The sequence below is a fragment of the Stigmatopora argus genome, chromosome 14, assembly GCF_051989625.1.
Source record: "Stigmatopora argus isolate UIUO_Sarg chromosome 14, RoL_Sarg_1.0, whole genome shotgun sequence".
Taxonomy (NCBI): domain Eukaryota; kingdom Metazoa; phylum Chordata; class Actinopteri; order Syngnathiformes; family Syngnathidae; genus Stigmatopora; species Stigmatopora argus.
The window spans coordinates 1,517,621-1,536,715 of NC_135400.1; the positions used below are offsets into that span (position 1 = coordinate 1,517,621).

Below are 19,095 nucleotides of genomic sequence, written 5' to 3' on the forward strand. Positions count from 1 at the left end.
TTGTATCAATTGATTAATGCTTATCCAATCCGTAATATCCTAATAGTCATCTACATGACCCACGCCAAAGCATATTTCACCCGCTCAGGACAAACGGAATGTTCTTCTGTGCACTTGAAAAACACTCCATGTTTCTTCAGTCCTAGGGAAATTATGCCTATCCTAAATCAATTATTTTATCTACCCCAGCCAGGTACAATTTACCTAATTATTTGGATGAATGCCATGAATTTTCTCATGCTATTTCTGCATTGTTAATTTCATGTCTGATATTATTAACAACCAAATAACTCTCAATACCTAAGATCTAATTCGCATCTCATATGATGTTTACTTAAGATAAGAGCTATTTTCAGTAGTTGACCAATTGTGATACCTACAATAAACCCTACAATAATTACATTAGAGAAACCAACCTTCTACCAGGCATTTCCTAATTACAAATTTCAATGTTTAATAAAGGACCCACAAATTTTCACCAATATGCCATAATATGGTAGATTTCCCATTCCTTTTTATTTAACCAGCCAATCTCTTATGTTAAAGTATTTTGAACAAACCAACCATTCAAAAACTGTATTAATATTCTTTGATTCTCCAAAAGCTAGTTCTCTTTAATTAAGAGCCCTTCGAAATCCACAAATTGGTCAAAAATGGCTATTTTGCTCTATTCCCAATTCCAAAGCTTTTACCAAATCAATCTTTACCAAACAGATTTTCTATCACCTCGAAAGACATTTCTGATTAAATCCGAAAAATAAATGTGATGGTAATTGCGGAACCCTGCATTCCTTGCAGACCATGTTTTGCTCTTATTCGGTAACAGTTATACTGAGCATTTGTCTGCTTATAATGATTAATATTTCACATACATATAATGATTAATATTCCACATATAATGATTAATATTTCAAGCACATTTATAATAGTACCCAAAATAACCCCAACAGCCATTTTCATCTTTGCACACATCTACCATGTGGGTGTACTCGACGCTGCTCTTTTCCCGCAACTGTCACAGCGTGCTTTTTGCGAGTGACGTGAGGCAAAAACAGGAAGTGCTGTTTTTACTCACATATAAAGCCGCATTTGTCGGACCAAAAAAAAGATGAATGAATCCAGGGTACGACTTACATGCGCATAAAAAGATGACATGCACGAAACTGCAAGGTGACCAAGACGAAACGCCATAACGGAAGACACTGGGGCCGATACGGTCATTTATTTCAAAATAGAAAAACGATAAACAGATAAAACGCTAAACAAAATTCATTTTGGCATCTATGAATGAAATTCAAGAAAATAAAAAATATATCTTGCATAAAACGTGAAAAAACTGTCAATGTTCGCTCTTCGTCTTGTGCGACTTCAGCGTGGCAATCGATTCAGAATCGATTGCATAGGTAGCCTATTTAACATTTTCGTTTTTTTTTCATAAGGGAAGTACTATTATGGCTGACTAAACAACCAGTCTTGTTTTGAAACAAATCATTTCCGGGGTTGTTCTAAAGAAAGTAGGCGTACACAGCACTGGTAAGTCTTATCAATATGCCTGCTCTGGTTAAGCAAAAAATGGATGGCGATCTGGATGAAACTTCTAATAAGAAACCCAGACACTGGCAGAAGTTTATCAATCAAAAATCAAAATCAAAAGCCTTTATTGTCATTATAGACAGCCGCGTATAACGAAATTGGTGGTGCTACTCCACAAAGTGCGTTTTTCCCAGTAAAAACATAAGTAATTTAAAAAGTCATGTCCGGGCAAGGTAATTCTAAAAAATTGCACAATCTAAGATATTGCATTGTTATTGCACACCCCAAAGTTATTGCACAGAAGGGATTGTGTGTCATGCTAATGCAGGTTCAGAGCCCTGATGGCTCTGGGAAGAAAAACTCCCTAATTCTATTTGTCCGTGTTTTGTGAGACCTGCCAGAGGGCAGCAGCTGGAACAGGTTGTGACCGGGTAGGTAGGGGTCCCTAACAATGTTCCCGGCTCTGCTGAGGTAGCGAGGGCTGGCAATGTCATCCAGTGAGGGCAGAGAGCAGCCGATGATCTTCTGGGCGGTGTTGATCACTCTGCATGGCTTTTCTGTCTGCTGCTGTGCTTCCAGCGTACCGCACTGTAATGCAGTATGCCAGGATGCTCTCCACAGTGGCTCTATAGAAGGTTACCAGAAGCTTAGTGTCCAAGTTGTTCCTCCTGAGTACCCTCAGGAAATGGAGTCGTTTCTGGGCCTTCTTCACCACTGCCATGGTGTTGGTAGACCAGGAGAGCTTGTCCTTGACATGGACCCCCAGGAATTTGAAGGACTGGACCCTGTCTACGCATACTCCATTTATGAGGAGTGGGGCCAGATCTGTGCAGCGTTTGCGAAAGTCCAGGATTATTTCTTTATTTTTCGTGGTGTTTAGTGTGAGATTGTTCACCAAACACCACGAAGATAGTTTGTTGATCTCATTTCTATAGGCAGACTCATCCCCCCTGAGATGAGTCCGACCACAGTGGTGTCATCTGCAAATTTGACGATGTAGTTAGAGTGGTGGGTCGGTGTACAGTCGTATGTGTACAGGGAGTATAGAAGAGGACTCAGTACACAATCTTGAGGGGAGCCAGTGCTCAGTGTAATGGAGGAAGAGAGGTGGGAACCTGCTAGATCTTCTTTGGGTTATTTTCTGTGAAGTGCTCTTCAATTTTCATTGTATATGCTGCCTTGGCCTTCTTAATGCCTCTCTTCAGGTCTGCTCTTAATTGTAACTTCTCCCCGCTGTTACGGCGTTTAATGAGTGCCTGTCACTGGTCATCCAGGGTCTTTGGTTAGGTTTTTGGTTCGTATTCAACGAAATATCCCATGTTGAGGCCGTCTTCAAAAGGACTGACATTTGCACATTGCACAACATGCAAGTGCGACTTCAGCGGGACACACGTTGGAATTGCTGACTGTAAAACGCACGTATCAGGATCCAAACACAAAGATAAACTTAATTTCATCATTCTGTACTTTTTCAATAGTTTGCAAAAACAATATTTCAATTAATGTAAAAACATGATAACATTTGATTTAAATAGTCTTACGCTTATTTTTGTTTCCATATATACACTTACACATACACACACAAACACACACATTCCCACACACATACACACATACATACGCTAATCACTTTTTTTCGCAGATAATGTAGAGCAGACATGGCCGCGATAATCGATAAAACGCGCAGTCGGATCACTCTTATTACTACATACCATACTACATGTTTTCTAAGGGAGATTCCGGACATCCTGCGGAGGAAACTCATTTCAGCTGCCTGTTCTTTCGGTCAAAAGCCACAGTTCGTGACCATAGATGAGGGTGGGAACGTAGATCAATCGGTAAATAGAGAGCCTCCTCGCCTGTTAGCTCAGCTCCTTCTTCACCACGACGGACCGGTGCAGAGTCCGCGACACTGCAGACGCCGCACCTATCTATCTGCCTGTCGATCTCCCGCTCCATTCTTCCCTCACTCGTGAACAAGACCCCAAGATACTTAAACTCCTCCACCTGGGGAAGGACCCGATCCCTGATCCGGAGAGGGGATGCCACCTTTTTCCGACTGAGGAACATGGTCTCAGATTTGGAGGTGCTGATTCTCATCCTGACCGCTTCACACTCTGTTGCGAATCGTTCCAGCGAGAGTTGGAGATCATGGCCTGATGAAGCCAACAGAATTACATCATTTGCAAAAAGCAGTGGATATGAGTTTAGTGTGTTCCGAGACTGAGCTCGTATGTCGATTTACTCGTATCTCAAATTAACGTTTCCCATAGAAATAAACTAAAAACAAATTAATTTGTTCCAAACCTCTGGAAAAAACACCGAAAAACAGGATATCAGAATGGAAAAACATTTTTATTTGTTCTAATTCGACATCTATTAACAGAGTAGCAAATAACTTGTGGTTATGATGTTTAATAGTACTAAAATCAGACGGATTTCGCGGAGGGGGGAGAGAGGGACAGCGAGAGCGAGAGAGACTTTTTGCACGGCAACGTGCTCGTAACATAACAAACACATTTGAATGAACTTGGATCATGATACAGACAGTCAAAAATAAGTTTAATCTGACCTTGCACTAAACTAAATTTTTTATACCTTTCTTCTCCCGGGTTGGCTCTATTTGCCCCGCCTCCATCCTAAATTTCAGCTGCAGTTTTTAAAAGGAACTTTTCGAGGGTTGTTTGCTTTGGTCTTCCCTTGAAAATATTCTGAAAATGATGCACACAAATGTCCTCAAAAATAGGCTAACGCACGACCACTTGCCAACGGGAAGTAGTATACTCCTCTCGTATTGGCGAGCAAGCTCCACCACGAGTATAACATTCTGAAATGACTAACAGGAAAAAATACACAAAAAATGCAATGCTCCAACCAGTGCTCGTAGAGACATTTACACGAGGGAGTTGCGGGGAGCAAGACAGCAGCCTCTCGGGACGGCTGTATGCTCATATATAAAAATTTGTCTCGTATCTCAAGGTAAATATTTGCTCGAGATTTTACTGTATCTCAAATTGTTCGTATGTCGGGGCCCTTGTATGTCAAGGTATTACTGTACTGAGGCCACCACACCGGACCCCCTCAATGCCACAGCTGTGCCTAGATATTCTGTCCATAAAAGTTATGAACAGAATCGGTGACTTAGGGCAGCCCTGGCAGAGTCCATCCCCCACTGTAAACGTGTATGACTTAAGTTGGCTACGCGGTCCAGACTCTGACACCGGTCATAAAGGGAACGGACCCTGCGTTTCAGGTTGAACACCTTCTCCAGGGCCACAAAGCACATGTAGCACCCTGCTGAGGTTGTAGAGCTGATCCACTGTTCCACGGCCAGGACGAGAACCACACTTCCGCTGCTGAATCCCTGATTCGACCTCCCAGCAGACCCTCCTGTCCAGCACCCCGGAATAGACCTTCCTAAAGAGGCTGAGGAGTGTGATTCCCCTATAATTGGAACACACCCTCCGGTCCCCCTTTTTTAAAAAAGAGGAATCACCACCCCGGTCTGCCAATCCAGAAGCACTGTCCCCGATGTCCCCGCGCTGTTACAGAGGCGTGTCAACTAAGACAGCCCCACAACATCCAGAGCCTTTGGAAACTCCAGGCGGATCTCATCCACCCATGGGGCCTTGCTACCGAGGAGTTTTTTAACCACCTCAGTGACTTCAACCATGGAGATAAAAGAGTCCGGCCCAGAGTTCTCTGTTTGCTCATGGGAACGCGTGTTTATGGAATTGAGTAGGTCTTCAAAGAAGTCGGCCCACCGATTCACAACATTCCGAGTCAAGGTCAGCAGCGCCCCATCCCCACTATACACTGTGTTGACGGTGCACTGCTTCCCCCTCCTGAGACGTCGGATGGTGGACCAAAATTTCCTTGAAGCCACCTGAAATCGTTCTCCATGGCCTCACCGAACTCCTCCCATGCCCGGGTTTTTGCCTCAGAGACGACCAGAGCCGCGTGTCGCTTGGCCACCCGGTATCCGTCAGATGCATCCGGAGTCCCATGGGTCAAAAGGGCCCACTAGGACTCCTTATTCTGCCTAACGGCATCACTTACCGCCGGTGTCCACCAGCGGGTTCTGGGGTTGCCGCCATGACAGGCCCCGACCACCTTGCGACCACAGCTCCGGTCTGCTGTCTCAGCAATAGAAGCGCGGAGCATGGTCCACTCGGACTCAATGTCCCCCGCCTCTTCCCAGACATGAAAGAATCTCTGTCGGAGGTGGGAATTGAAACTCCTATTACAGGTAGCTCCGCCAGGCGTTCCCAGCAGACCCTCCCAAAAAGTTTGGGTCTTCCGGGCCGTACCCGCATGTGCCCCCACCATCGGCGCTAACTCAAAACCAAGTGATGAGCGGTTGACAGCGCCACCTTTCTCTTTACCCCAATGTCCAAGACATGCAGCCGCAGGTTCCATGACACGAACACAAAGTCGATCATCGAACTGCGGCCTAGGGTGTCCTGGTTCCAAGTGCACATATGTAGACCCTTATGGTTGAACATGGTGTTCATTATTGTCAATCCACGATGAGCGCAGAAATCCAACAATAGAACACCACTTGGGTTCCGATCAGGGGGGCTGTTCTTCCCAATCACTCCCCTGCAGGTCTCACTGTCATTGCCCCCGTGAGCATTGAAGTCCCCCAGCAGAGCGAGGGAGTCCCCCGAAGGGCAAGGACTCCAAAAAGGGTACGCTGAACTGCTGTTTGGTGCATACGCACAAATACGCGTTTGCGATGTAAAATTCACTCGTAACAAAAGAGGAAATGGCAAGACGCAATGCATCTAGGCAATGTATATGTAATATTTGGAGCGCCCATTCTCTATTGTAGATACCATATTTTCTCGCATATAAGCCGTATTTTTAACAAAAAACAAAATGATGACTGAATCAAGAGTATGGCTTATATGCGCACAAGACTTGCTACACTCTTTTTCACCAGTAGGCAAAGTAACATTTACTATTTGTGGGTTATTTTCTGTTGTGCAGTAAGAAAATAACCATTACTGGATGAATTAATTCCTTATGATTTTGACTCTAATATGTGCTTTTGATTGATACAGTATCTCATAAATACCACGTGCGATGATTTTCCCTTCAAAGTATCACATTTGTACTCCCTATTAAAACCATGAATATGGAGGGGAAAATTGTAAATCAGGAGGGGGCTTATATGCGAGAAATTGTAAAATTCAATGATTTTTAAGGCAATTTTAAGGGTGCAGCTTATACGCGGGGGTGGCTTGTATGCGAGTAAATACGGTACATTCTTTGGTGCTGAGAGATGAAGCGCTGCCCTGACGTCCGCCATTTTCACAGCCTTTTTTCAGCCTTTTTTCATCTGTCTTCCGGTTAGTGTAGATTTAGACATTTTTATGATTTTTTTAAAATATCTCAGACAAATCCACGTTGCAGTGAAGCTGCAAAAGTTGAAACCGCAAAGAAGGATCACAGTACAGTCGTACCTCAACTTAAGAAATTAATTGGTTCCAGAACTTCTTTTGTAAGTTGAAAATTTCACAAGTAGAGCAGTACTTTATATGTACAGACGCTCCCCTACTTACGAACGCAATTGGTTCCGAGCGATTGTTCCTAAGTTGAATTTGTTTGTAAGTTGATTCAGTGCTATATTTTGTATTATAATTTATGTTTAAGGCCGATATAAGTATATTGAAGGTTTATATAAGTGCATTTGTATGTTTAAGGCTTGTATAAGTAACACGCATTGGTTTGTACTGAAAAAAAAACATTTAATAAAATGGAGAGAATATGTACAGTACTGTGTACAGTACTGTAGAGAGAGAGAGAGATTTATGTATTAGAAACTGGCCAAAAGAAGCGACCTAATGACAATTGCACAGTTTTCTTCTTTTTTTCATCATAAATGATACGGTAGCACTGTATGGCATCATTCAATTGATTTGCAAACTTTGTGCAACGTTCAATATTTGGGTCCTGCTGCTCGATCTTTCTGTTTATAAATGGTACTGACGGTCGAACGATGTGCAACGCTCACCACTCTCACGCGCATCAAGCTTCGTTATTATTGCCACTCGTTTCAAATGAAATGGCTTGCCTCTTCCTTGCAAATCCCTCAATAGAAGCCTTTAGCTTTTTACCAACCATATTCAATATTGGATGCATGAGATATTTAATGATACAAATGAAAAAGGTTCTTTGCACACTGGAGATACATTCACGCACTTCCGCATTGCAACGAAGAAGAAGGTAGATGCTGGGTGAGCTGAGCTCTCACAGCGCCAGGCGTTGGTATTAGCGGCGGAAAGAAGTACTACCCCGAAAAAGGCGAAATACAAAATTGGACTTGCGAACATTTTTGGACTTAAACGCAATTTGCAGACATGTTCGTATGTACCGTTGTCCGTAAGTTGAATGTTCGTAAGTAGGGGAGCGTCTGTACTCTAATCCGTTCCACGGTACATGTACATATATACATATATGTATATATACATATATGTATATATACATATATATATATATATATATATATATATATATATATATATATATATATATATATGTGTGTATATGTATATATATATATATATATATGTGTGTATATATATATGTATATATGTATATGTATATATATATGTGTGTGTATATGTATATGTATATATATGTGTATATATGTATATGAATATATATGTATATATGTATTTATATATGTATGTATGTGTGTGTGTGTATACTTATTTATTTATATATTTATTCATGTATTTATTTATTAACTTACTTATTACCTATCTATTTTTGTCTAAAATGCCTTTCCTATATCTGCATTTTCACCCTCTTGCTACCGTCACAACGAAATTTCCCGAATACAGGATGAATAAAGTTATCCAATCCAATCACACAACTACCAACTTAACCATTTAAAATTGGTGTCCCAAATTTTGTATGTAAGACGTGAGAAACACAAAGTGAGTGAAACGTATAAAAAATGATTTATTAATGTCTCAAAATGAATAACAAGCATACACAATTTATCCGTGTTGAGACACAGGGGAACAAGAGGAAGCTAACGGTGGGCAACAGAGAACAGACGAATACACAACACATGAACACACCTCATAAACGCAACATTAAGATTTCAAACAGCAACATTAACAACATTAATCAACAACTTTTGTGATTTCTTTGGAATTTAATTTTTCACCCATTTCATTAGTCACTACTGGTTTTTACCTGTTTGGATTTAAATTGCCCTTCTGCAGTGCTCGTTGATGGGCGTTTTGGAAAAAATATATCCAAAGACGATTCCCTTTGACGACTTTTAATAATGTTTCGATAATGAAACAAACAAACTTCGTCAAAGTGGGAAATCGAACGACTCGTAAACACTTTCTGGAGGTCTTTTCTACGAAGGCACAAAGTTCGTGAAATTTCTCCCGAATTTCTTATGGTTTTTGCTGTTGGAATGCTCCCTGCGTCCTTCTCGTCCGCCTTCTCGTTATATTATTCCTGAATTGCCAAGTGCTCAATTAACTCTAGAGAGTTTCCTTTTTATTCCACTCGACCAACCTGACAACGTCCTGCTCACTGACCACTTCCTTTCATTCGGACTGGTAATTTTCTTAAGAGGCGTGATGATAAAAAACAGAAGAAGCTGCTTTCTTGAGTAAAATTACCACTGTAAACTGCACAAACACCTTCACAATAGCAGGCTTGTCTGAAAGTGTCTTAAAATTATTTGGAACCATTTTTCTTGCTCATTTTCTGTTCTTTTTAAGATCCATGCCCTGATTACGGGTCCATTTGACACACCATATGAGGGTGGTTTCTTCCTCTTCCTGTTTCGATGCCCTCCTGACTACCCTATTCACCCACCAAGGGTCAAGCTCATCACCACTGGTCAGAACACTGTCCGGTTCAATCCCAACTTTTACCGTAATGGCAAGGTCTGCCTCAGCATCCTCGGGTGAGTCCTAAATTACTAATTTAATATCAAGTGCTCAGTTACTATTTTTTTTTATTAATGTGACTTTGAAATGAACAATATTGCAACTTTGTGGGGATTGTGATTTATTATTTACAGTAATACCTTGATATACGAGTGCCCCGACATAAGTGGAATGTGAGATATGAGTAAAATTCCAAGCAAATATTTATCTTGGGATACGAGACAAACTTTGAGATACAAGGTGACCGAGACGCGAGAGGCTGAAAGTTTCTTAAAATAAATGCATAAAACGTGAAAAAAACTCCAGTTTCCATCACTGTTGCTGTTTGAAATCTTAATGTTGCGTTTATGAAAGGTGTGTTCATTTGTTGGGGGCACGGCCATCTTACCTAGGACGCTACCATGTAAACCTAATTAAATTAGTTCTGACGGGCCAGACGCTTGATTTTGAAATAAAACAAATTTCCACTTTGATTTTTTTCATTTTATTTCTTGTTCGAAAGTGACAGCTATTGGAGTAATATGAATCATCGAAAGAATTGAGATATTTTGACATTAGAAGCAATATGGCTGCCACAACATCTTAAACTTCAGGGAGAAAAAATACTATAGAAGAACTAAGTTTTTTCCTCACCTGTTTCTTCAAACGTTTCAACTGAGAAAACCTTTGTGACCCATGGGCACCGGAGGAGGTGCGACTGCCAGCATTGCCAAGCAGGAAAAAAACATCTACCTGTACATCAACTGAATTTCTGGAAACCCAGTGACTACTGTGAACAGGGCAGCTGGAGTCCAGGAAAAACTGGGTGGCAGCAGGGAAAGACCGCACAGGGAGTGGGTGGCTAGTTACCCAACCCACTAGTCCATCGTACGAGGGACACCTACCTTTAACTACAAAGAATGCAAGGAAAAAACACCCCGGAGGCCTTGCGAGAGGTGGGAAGGAAGATGGGCCTAACAGGACAGACCATATATCAACAATGGCAACGGAAAAGGACAACTAGTATACCAGAACTCCAGTTAATGAGAATATCCTCTGAAAGTGTGCTTGGGAAAAGGCGACCACGTACAGGAAACTACAAATCCACCAGGGGAAGGCAAAGTGTGATCAGAGAGGCTAACAACGACTTTGCACCGCGGCAGCGGGTGAGACAGGGACCAGGAGCTGGGTAGAAAACCACAGTGCCAAAAGGCCCAATGTTGCTGAAAGCTGGGAAGGCCCAAAAGAAGAAAGCCCCTCGGTGGAGGCTGAGCCCCCTCGTGAACACTAAGACCCGGCCCACACCATCTCCCACAGAACACATCCACAAGCAGAGACCAAGAAACCAGTAGAAGGAATAAGATAAAAGGGCCAAAGTCAAAGGAAGCAGATACATGGCTCTCTTTGGACACAGACCCAATCAAGAGCCTGGAGGAAAGGTTGCAGGGTGGTGTAGAAGCCAAGCTTAACCTGTTTGGGGATGTCATATCCCAAACCTGCAGACAGGTTCAGTGAAATTACTTTCAGGTAAAAGACCACTCCAAAAGAAAGAGGGAGGAGTGTTGGAATATTGATTCAAACCTTTTAAATCATTATTAGTAATATTTAATTAAAATAGGAAAACATCTTTCAACAAATTCTGCTTACAACTTGCAAGGAGGTGCCTTGTGACGTCGTCTCAGTCCACAAAGCATTCTGAATTGCAGTAACTGAATCATTGTATTTAATTGCGACATTCTTTCCGAACACCCAAAACAATGGTGTGAGGAATTGCATAATATTTTCATTATAAGGTAAACAAAGTAGTATTATAATGTAAACAAAGCCGTATTTTCAAATCTGCTGCTAGAGTCTCGTCATAACAGTCTCATTGGATCCTGCCGGAGAAGTGTCCGAAACAATGTGTCCTCGAGCTTTGGCCTTGAGGAGACGATGATGTGGAGGAAAAATGTCCATGTTCCCATGACTGTTTATAGCCTTACTACTTATTTAAAAATGCTTACAACACATATAGAATATTCCATAATAATTCTAACATTCCCTCCTTTTACTATATGTTTGTTATTCATTTTATGACAAATCCAAAAAGAGACAGGGATATCTCCGTTGGTTGTTTTAATTTTACCCGCTTAGGCTCTACTCGTTCGGCAGGTCTGAAAAGCAGAAAACAAGATCATTTTCGCCCAATTCATCCTCGGAATTACCATGCTCCTGGAATTCACTGCTGCTTCAGCACGTTTCATCAGTAGGGGATATAATTCATGCAATTTAGAATTTGTAGGGGCAATCGCAGTGGTTGTAAGTCGGCTTGTCAAAGATCTTAAGCAGGGAATAATACAACACCCACATAATGTCAAAATCGTAGCAAAAAGGGCTACGGAAAATGCCACAAATTAGGCCAAATCATTATTAGTATGGCCACAAATCTGTCAAGCGGATAATAATTCTACTCCAGGATGCTTTTTCATCTTGCGGTTTTTGTGGGACCCAGTGGGGGGCGTGTTGTTGAGTGCAACATTTTCGAACATTGCATACGCCCCCTGCTCCTTCAAGAAGCATTTCAACCGCTGCACGATCCTGGAACGCCATCAGACTAGTGGCTGCCAGTTGTTCCTTTATCGCCACAAATCCCTGTTCAGTATAATTTCCAAGTTTTTGGACATTGTAATGCAGGTAATTTATCCAATCAACATTTTTGTTTGGAGTAATTAAAAGAAAAATAGACTCCCAACCTGCTGCGATCTGATTAGCCAACTTATACTCATCTGGTACGCCCCGTGGATGCCAATCGCATCAATGTATGTCGGATCACCCTCTCTCCATGCCGATCGACGCCGTCGCGAGGGGCCCGCCATCATACCGGATTTCTGTGCAGCCAATTGTATCTCCTCTACTGTAGATGGAAAAACAGACACTGGTTATAGCAGTGAGACCAAGGCACAAAGTCCTACTGCATTTTGGCAGTAGTCGTATAATTTGTTTTGAACCCACCACCACCATAGGTCAGAACGTGGAATCAGGGGTGCAGTCTGTTTTAGGACGTGGGCACACCACGTCACATTTATCGCTTCTAGTGCCGGACCGTGCCCTGTGAGGACTAAGCAGGTAAAATGATTAAACGCGACATGTGTTGAAAAGTTAGACTTGTCCTTTGCTGCTCTTGTAACTGAGTAGACATTATTCCATTTCTCACACTTTGGCTTACATCTTCTCCTTTACACAATCAGGAGTAATTTGTGCGGGCACTACTCGTAAGAGAGGGCGGGGCCCCATACATGTTATGCAGGTTTGATTTATAGTAGTAACTGCATTTTCCATCAACAGCAACCAATTATTTCTTACCGCCTCCCGTTTGGGAACTCCCCGTTGCAGAAATGAATTCTCTGGTCATCTCAGATTTTAATTTTACTATGGCGGATCCGGGTGTTTCCATCTCTGACGACTTTCTTACCGTCTTCATAGACATCGTCATTGTTGTTGAGACACAATTGTAGCTTTTTGTAAAAAGAGTCTTCTCCACCTGCCCATGGACTTAGGAAAAACGTCAGACAAGGATCCACAAGTTAATTTGTCAGTCTGAATAATGATTTGTAATGCCCCCACCGTATGGTTTAATTTTATCGAAGGCCTGATGGTTTTTTCGTGTGTCATCCAAGCTTGCCAATCTAGACCAGTTTCTGCAACAAGGTTTCCCCAATCTGTTTTAGGACTGTTATGTACCACACATATTCTATAAAATCCATATGTATCCTTTGAAATGGATATGTAGCTTTTGTAGCTTGACATAAGGGGGAATCGCCCGTGTTTTGGCCATATATCTGCATATAGATTGAATATGTAACCTCCCCCTTTTTTGAGGCATGAAATTTACCATGACTCAAAATGGCAGCCCTCCCAGATAAGTCTTTTGTTTTTGTTTAGTCCCCCAGGTTCCCAAAATTTCCCATTGCAGAAATCAAAAAATTTCATTTGGCGAAATTCTTTTCTTTTTGTTTCTGTCCTACTCTGCCTCCGCTGTCCTTGAAAGGCTTATCAGCGATTTCAGAAATATTCCACCTTGATATTAGAATATTGATATACAGACGCTCCTCAACTTACGAACGCAATTGGTTCCGACCGATTGTTCATAAGTTGAATTTGTTTGTAAGTTGATTCAGTGCTATATTTTGTATTATAATTTATGTTTAAGGCCGATATAAGTATATTGAAGGTTTATATAAGTGCATTTGTATGTTTAAGGCTTGTATAAGTAAAACACATTGGTATGTACTGAAAAAATAATAATAATAAAATGGAGAGAATATGTACAGTACTGTAGAGAGAGAGAGAGATTTATGTATTAGAAACTGGCCAAAAGAAGCGACCTAATGACAATTGCACAGTTTTCTTCTTTTTTCCAATCATAAATGATGCAGTAGCACTGTATGGCATCATTCAATTGATTTGCAAACTTTGTGCAACGTTCAATATTTGGGTCCTGCTGCTCGATCTTTCTGTTTATAGATGGTACTGACGGTCGAACGATTAAATGCCCGTGAAACGCTCACCACTCTCACGCGCATCAAGCTTCGTTATTATTGCCACTCGTTTCAAATGAAATGGCTTGCCTCTTCCTTGCAACTCCCTCAATAGAAGCCTTTAGCTTTTTACCAACCATATTCAATATTGGATGCATGAGATATTTAATGATACAAATGAAAAAGGTTCTTTGCACACTGGAGATACATTCACGCACTTCCGCATTGCAACGAAGAAGAAGGTAGATGCTGGGTGAGCTGAGCTCTCACAGCGCCAGGCGTCGGTATTAGCGGCGGAAAGAAGTACTACTCCGAAAAAGGAAATACAAAATTGGACTTGCGAACATTTTTGGACTTAAACGCAATTTGCAGACATGTTCGTATGTACCGTTGTTCGTAAGTTGAATGTTCGTAAGTAGGGGAGCGTCTGTATCTTGGTGGCCAGCCAATTAAAACACAAAAGACAGACACTCATCCACGCTCGCACTCATAATCAAGGAATTTGCTTTGAGTGCTCCCCCAATCATCCATAATTTTGGTTTGTTGGAGTAAAACTGGAGTACCCAGAGAAAACCTACGAATTCTTGAGGACACCAGGAATACTCCACACTCCGGAAGGTCTGGATCCACTCCGCATTAGTAGATCCTCGAACCGCAAGATTGATGCCTGAAGAAACTAGATAATTAATGTATTAGATTCACATGCCACATATCTAAAAATAGAAATTTGTTCAATTGCCACCGCCCCTTACCCCAGTCAGTCAGCATGTAGACTGCCATGCGAGTGGCTGTGATTAACTATCTATTCGCCAATAATGCAATAACGGAAAAGTTCTGACAAATTGAAACACACACACACCCCCTTTTAAGTATTTTAACCGTTTGTAAAAACTTTATCTTTATGTTCTGCATTAAGTTACACCCCCTTTCGAATTGTATCGAATTTTGCCCATTCTAGTCAACCCATCTACTTAAAGCATCTCTCCAAGGTTGATATTTTATAATTTGGAGATGTTATTTTTAAACCATAGACATTATTTCATCACTTGTTTCACACCATGAAAGGCCCCACCTGAATTTAGTTTTTTTTTGTTGTAGATATTCCCCTTTATCTAAGCTTGTTATTGCCAATCGTTATCACCATAACATTCAGGTGTATTAACCCCATAATTGCAATGCAGTAAGTTTTGGCCAAATTCTTAATTTGTATGCCCCTAAAGTAATAGACAGTAATAACGTCCCAATAGTCATCAATATGACCTATACCAAAGCATATTCCCCCTTTAGGCCAAACAGGGAACGTCTTTTGTGCACTTAAAGACGCTCCATGTTTCTTCTAGGGAAACTATGCCTATCCTTAACGAATTATCTTATCTACCCCAGCCAGGTTGAATTTACCTAACAATTTGGACGAATGCCATGAAATTTCTCATTCCTGCATTGTTAATTTCATGTCTGATCCCTTTAACAACCAAATAACTCTTAATACCTAAGACATAAATTGCAAATCACCCCATACTATGTTTACTTAAGATAAGAGCCATTTCTTATAGCTCCCTGTTACCACAAGAAAAATCTACAATAATTAAATTAGAGAAATCCACCTTTTGCTAGGCATTTCCTAATTACAATTTTCAATGCTTAATAAAGGACCCACAAATTGTCACCAAAATGCCATAATATTGTAAAAAAATCCATTCATTTTTCTTTAACCAGCCAATCTCCTATATTAAAGTATTTTGAACAATCCAACCATTCAAAAACAGTAATAATCTCGTTTTATCCTCCAAAAACTAGCTCTCTTCAATTAAGAGCCCTTTGAACATCACAAAAGAAAAAAGAAAATAATAATAATAGCATTATTCCCAATTCCAAAGCTTTTACCAAATCAATCTTTGCCAAACAGATTTTCTATCACCTCGAAAGACATTTCTGATTAAATCCCAAAAATAAATGCGAAGATAATCGCGGAACCCTGCATCCCTTGCAGACCATGTTTTGTTCTTATTCTGAAATGTTTAAACGGAAGCGCGCCCTTAGCCGCTGACTGTGACCTTCACGCTCGCTGCAGAAGCAGCATTCTTATCTTTTGTTTACAAATTCCAAAACGCTCTCTTTTCTTTTTGTGCACAATGCTTCGTCTCCTGTGCCCAATCAATTATATTTTTAGAGAAGACTAAATTAATAAACTAAATTAATTACTCTCCCGATATCCAACTATATCACCATATTTTGCCAAGACCCCATAATCACAATATGCTGCAAGCACAACTATATCATAGCAAAACCCATTTCTGCCCTCAAGTTTGCTTCAGCGCCCTCAAGGCCAATTATTGTAATATTCTCCACGGAAGGGGTCCCCCAAAAATTTTAGTCGCTTGTGCGGTCCGCGCGCCTACTATACTGTATTATAATGTCTAACACCATCAAATCAGCCGCACCAAAACAGAGCGCTTCCCCCGCAATCAAAGCATTATTCGTAGTATGACCAAAACGCAGTTTTGGCAACCCCGCTAAACATTTAATTGGCTGTTTTGTATTTCTGTTAACCAAAATATTCCCGCTAGTCGACGGGAACGAAACCAGGATAAGCCACAATAAGCCATTTCATTCCAGTACATTGACAGTACATTTAGTTACTATTAACAAAGTATGCCTAGCAAAACAACCATTTTAATTGCCGTTTTACAACTTTCAGCATCACACAAAAAAATCCAATTGAATTCATTCACAAAGAATGTGATCTCTGGTTTACAATTAGCTCAACATCCTCATGTTCAAAATCCTCATTCAAATCATTTTGAGCAGGCCTGTCTTGTTTTTAGAGACCTTTTTGTCCAGGCAATCACGCGATATATGCCCCAATTCTCCACAACCCGATTTCTATTCTGTCCCCGTCAGCCGAGGAGGCCGCGCTGTCTTTTATTTTTTCACACAACGGACCCGTTCTATCACTCTTCTTTTTTAAAACCTCTTCAGCATGGACCGCCTGATTTACGTATTGTTCAAGCGTGCCCGTAGGCCTATCAACCCAGTGTTTTTCAATCCATTCCCTAAGCGTATAATTTGAATGAGCATGCAACACATTTTTTAGCTGCTCCTGATAAAGGCTGCCCACCGCGTGGTCTTCAGCGATGCCGCTGTTGGCCTTAAAACAAGCCGTCATCCTGATTTGATATTCTGCAAAAGGCTCACCATCCCTCTGCCTAGCTCTGCTGATCACGGTATAATTAGCTTTTGTTTTAAACTTCCCCGTAACCCGATCAATCAGTTCATGCACTCTCAAATTCAAATCACGACCGTCATGACACAACGGGCCACCATCAGCTTTTGGATTCCAATCACCTCTAACAGCATGCCAATCACCTTTTAACGCGAACATCCAAATTTGCTGCGTTTCCACCCCATTCAGGTGATAAGATCGTCTAATGTCCTCCATTTGCAAGACAAACTCCCCCACATCAACCTTATGCGACGTGATGCCTTCTACGGCCTTTTTCACGTCGTCCTGCGTCCAAGTCCTGTGAACCAGGATAGTAGGAGCCTGCTCCTTGCCCACATTAGGATTAGCAACTTCGATCATGGGATATTGTTCAATAAACACATCACTCATTGGCGGCGCCCCAGGCTGGGGAGATAGCGTTTCTCCCCATGTCTTTGACCATTCCTCCACGGGCCCTCCCGACCTGGTCAGCCGATCGTTCATATTTGTCGGAGGGGGCCTCGGCAATATCTCCTCCTTTTTAACAACAACAACACACTTCTTCCCCACCGGGCCAGTCTCATCGTCCTCTTTTCTGTGGAATAACACAGCCTCTGTGTTTCCAGTCCCACCGTTATCAACTGATTTAACCCATCCATTACTCCGTTTCCTTGCCATCATAAACCAATAATAGGTATCATTATATCCCTCCTGCTCCATTCTGTTAAGGTTTCCCCCATGCTTAGCACGTATTTTATCCTGCAGTATCAATATCTTATGCATATTAAGCGGGCCAGCAAACCCATATTTGTTTATCCATAAATTTAGGTGTTTAACCCTTGTAGCGCTTTGATTTTCAACAATCCAATCTTTACACGGCAGACGCATCTTTGGATCGTCGTCAATAGCCGCTTTACTGTTTGCACCACCCATTTTTGGAGTGGATTTGTGTGTATCCCCGTAGTACCTTTTTTTCTGTTTCTCCTTAGGCTTTAACAATACGCACACACAACCAACGTCGACCACCACATTTTTATAGACCCCACCGTGTCTACCTGCTAGTGACTAGTATCCGCAGGGTTTTAAAATCGCCATCCCCAGGACGCGAGCCTTACTTCTCTAAATAAGGCCATCGCGTGTGATGCCCTTCGCGCATTTGGAACCCGTCAACAATATGCAGCCATCACACGCGGACTCGGCAGAAATGTCGATAGATGCTTACCCAGAGGATAGTCGCCAACCGATTAGAATCTAGGTGCTGCTGAGAAATAATCCAGCCTGGAAAAGGGATTCTCGCCGTGCACGGTCACTCCAGATATTAAACTGCAGCGTCTGGATTCCTTATCGGTGTGTTGACCCCGGCTACTCGAAGGACCAAATGTTGGAATAATGATTCAAACCTTTTAAATCATTATTAGTAATATTTAATTAAAATAGGAAAACATCTTTCAACAAATTCTGCTTACAACTTGCAAGGAGGTGCCTTGTGACGTCGTCTCAGTCCACAAAGCATTTTGAATTGCAATAACTGAATCATTGTATTTAATCGCGACATTCTTTCCGAACACCCAAAACAATGGTGTGAGGAATTGCATAATATTTTCATTATAAGGTAAACAAAGTAGTATTATAATGTAAACAAAGCCGTATTTTCAAATCTGCTGCTGGAGTCTCGTCATAACAGTCTCATTGGGTCCTGCCGGAGAAGTGTCCGAAACAATGTGTCCTCGAGCTTTGGCCTTGAGGAGACGATGATGTGGAGGAAAAATTTCCATGTTCCCATGACTGTTTATAGCCTTACTACCGTAATTACTCGAATATAACACGCATATTTTTGCTATATAATTAATTCCAATAGTTGGGGGTGCGTGTTATAATCAAGAACAATTTTTTTTTTTTTTTTTTTTTTTGTCTTGTTACATGGCCCTTAGCCTGG

The 19,095-nt window shown here is 41.4% G+C and overlaps 1 protein-coding gene across 8 annotated transcripts in view; it reads left to right on the forward strand.

Moving 5' to 3' along the window:
• ube2z (ubiquitin-conjugating enzyme E2Z) overlaps positions 1-19,095 on the forward strand; it is a 92,642-nt gene that overhangs the window by 24,713 nt on the left and 48,834 nt on the right. For all 8 annotated transcript variants that reach the window (XM_077618503.1, XM_077618505.1, XM_077618504.1 and 5 more), the window contains one exon: positions 9,291-9,478. In XM_077618503.1, the coding sequence (XP_077474629.1) occupies positions 9,291-9,478 (188 nt within the window). The remainder of the gene's footprint in view (positions 1-9,290; positions 9,479-19,095) is intronic.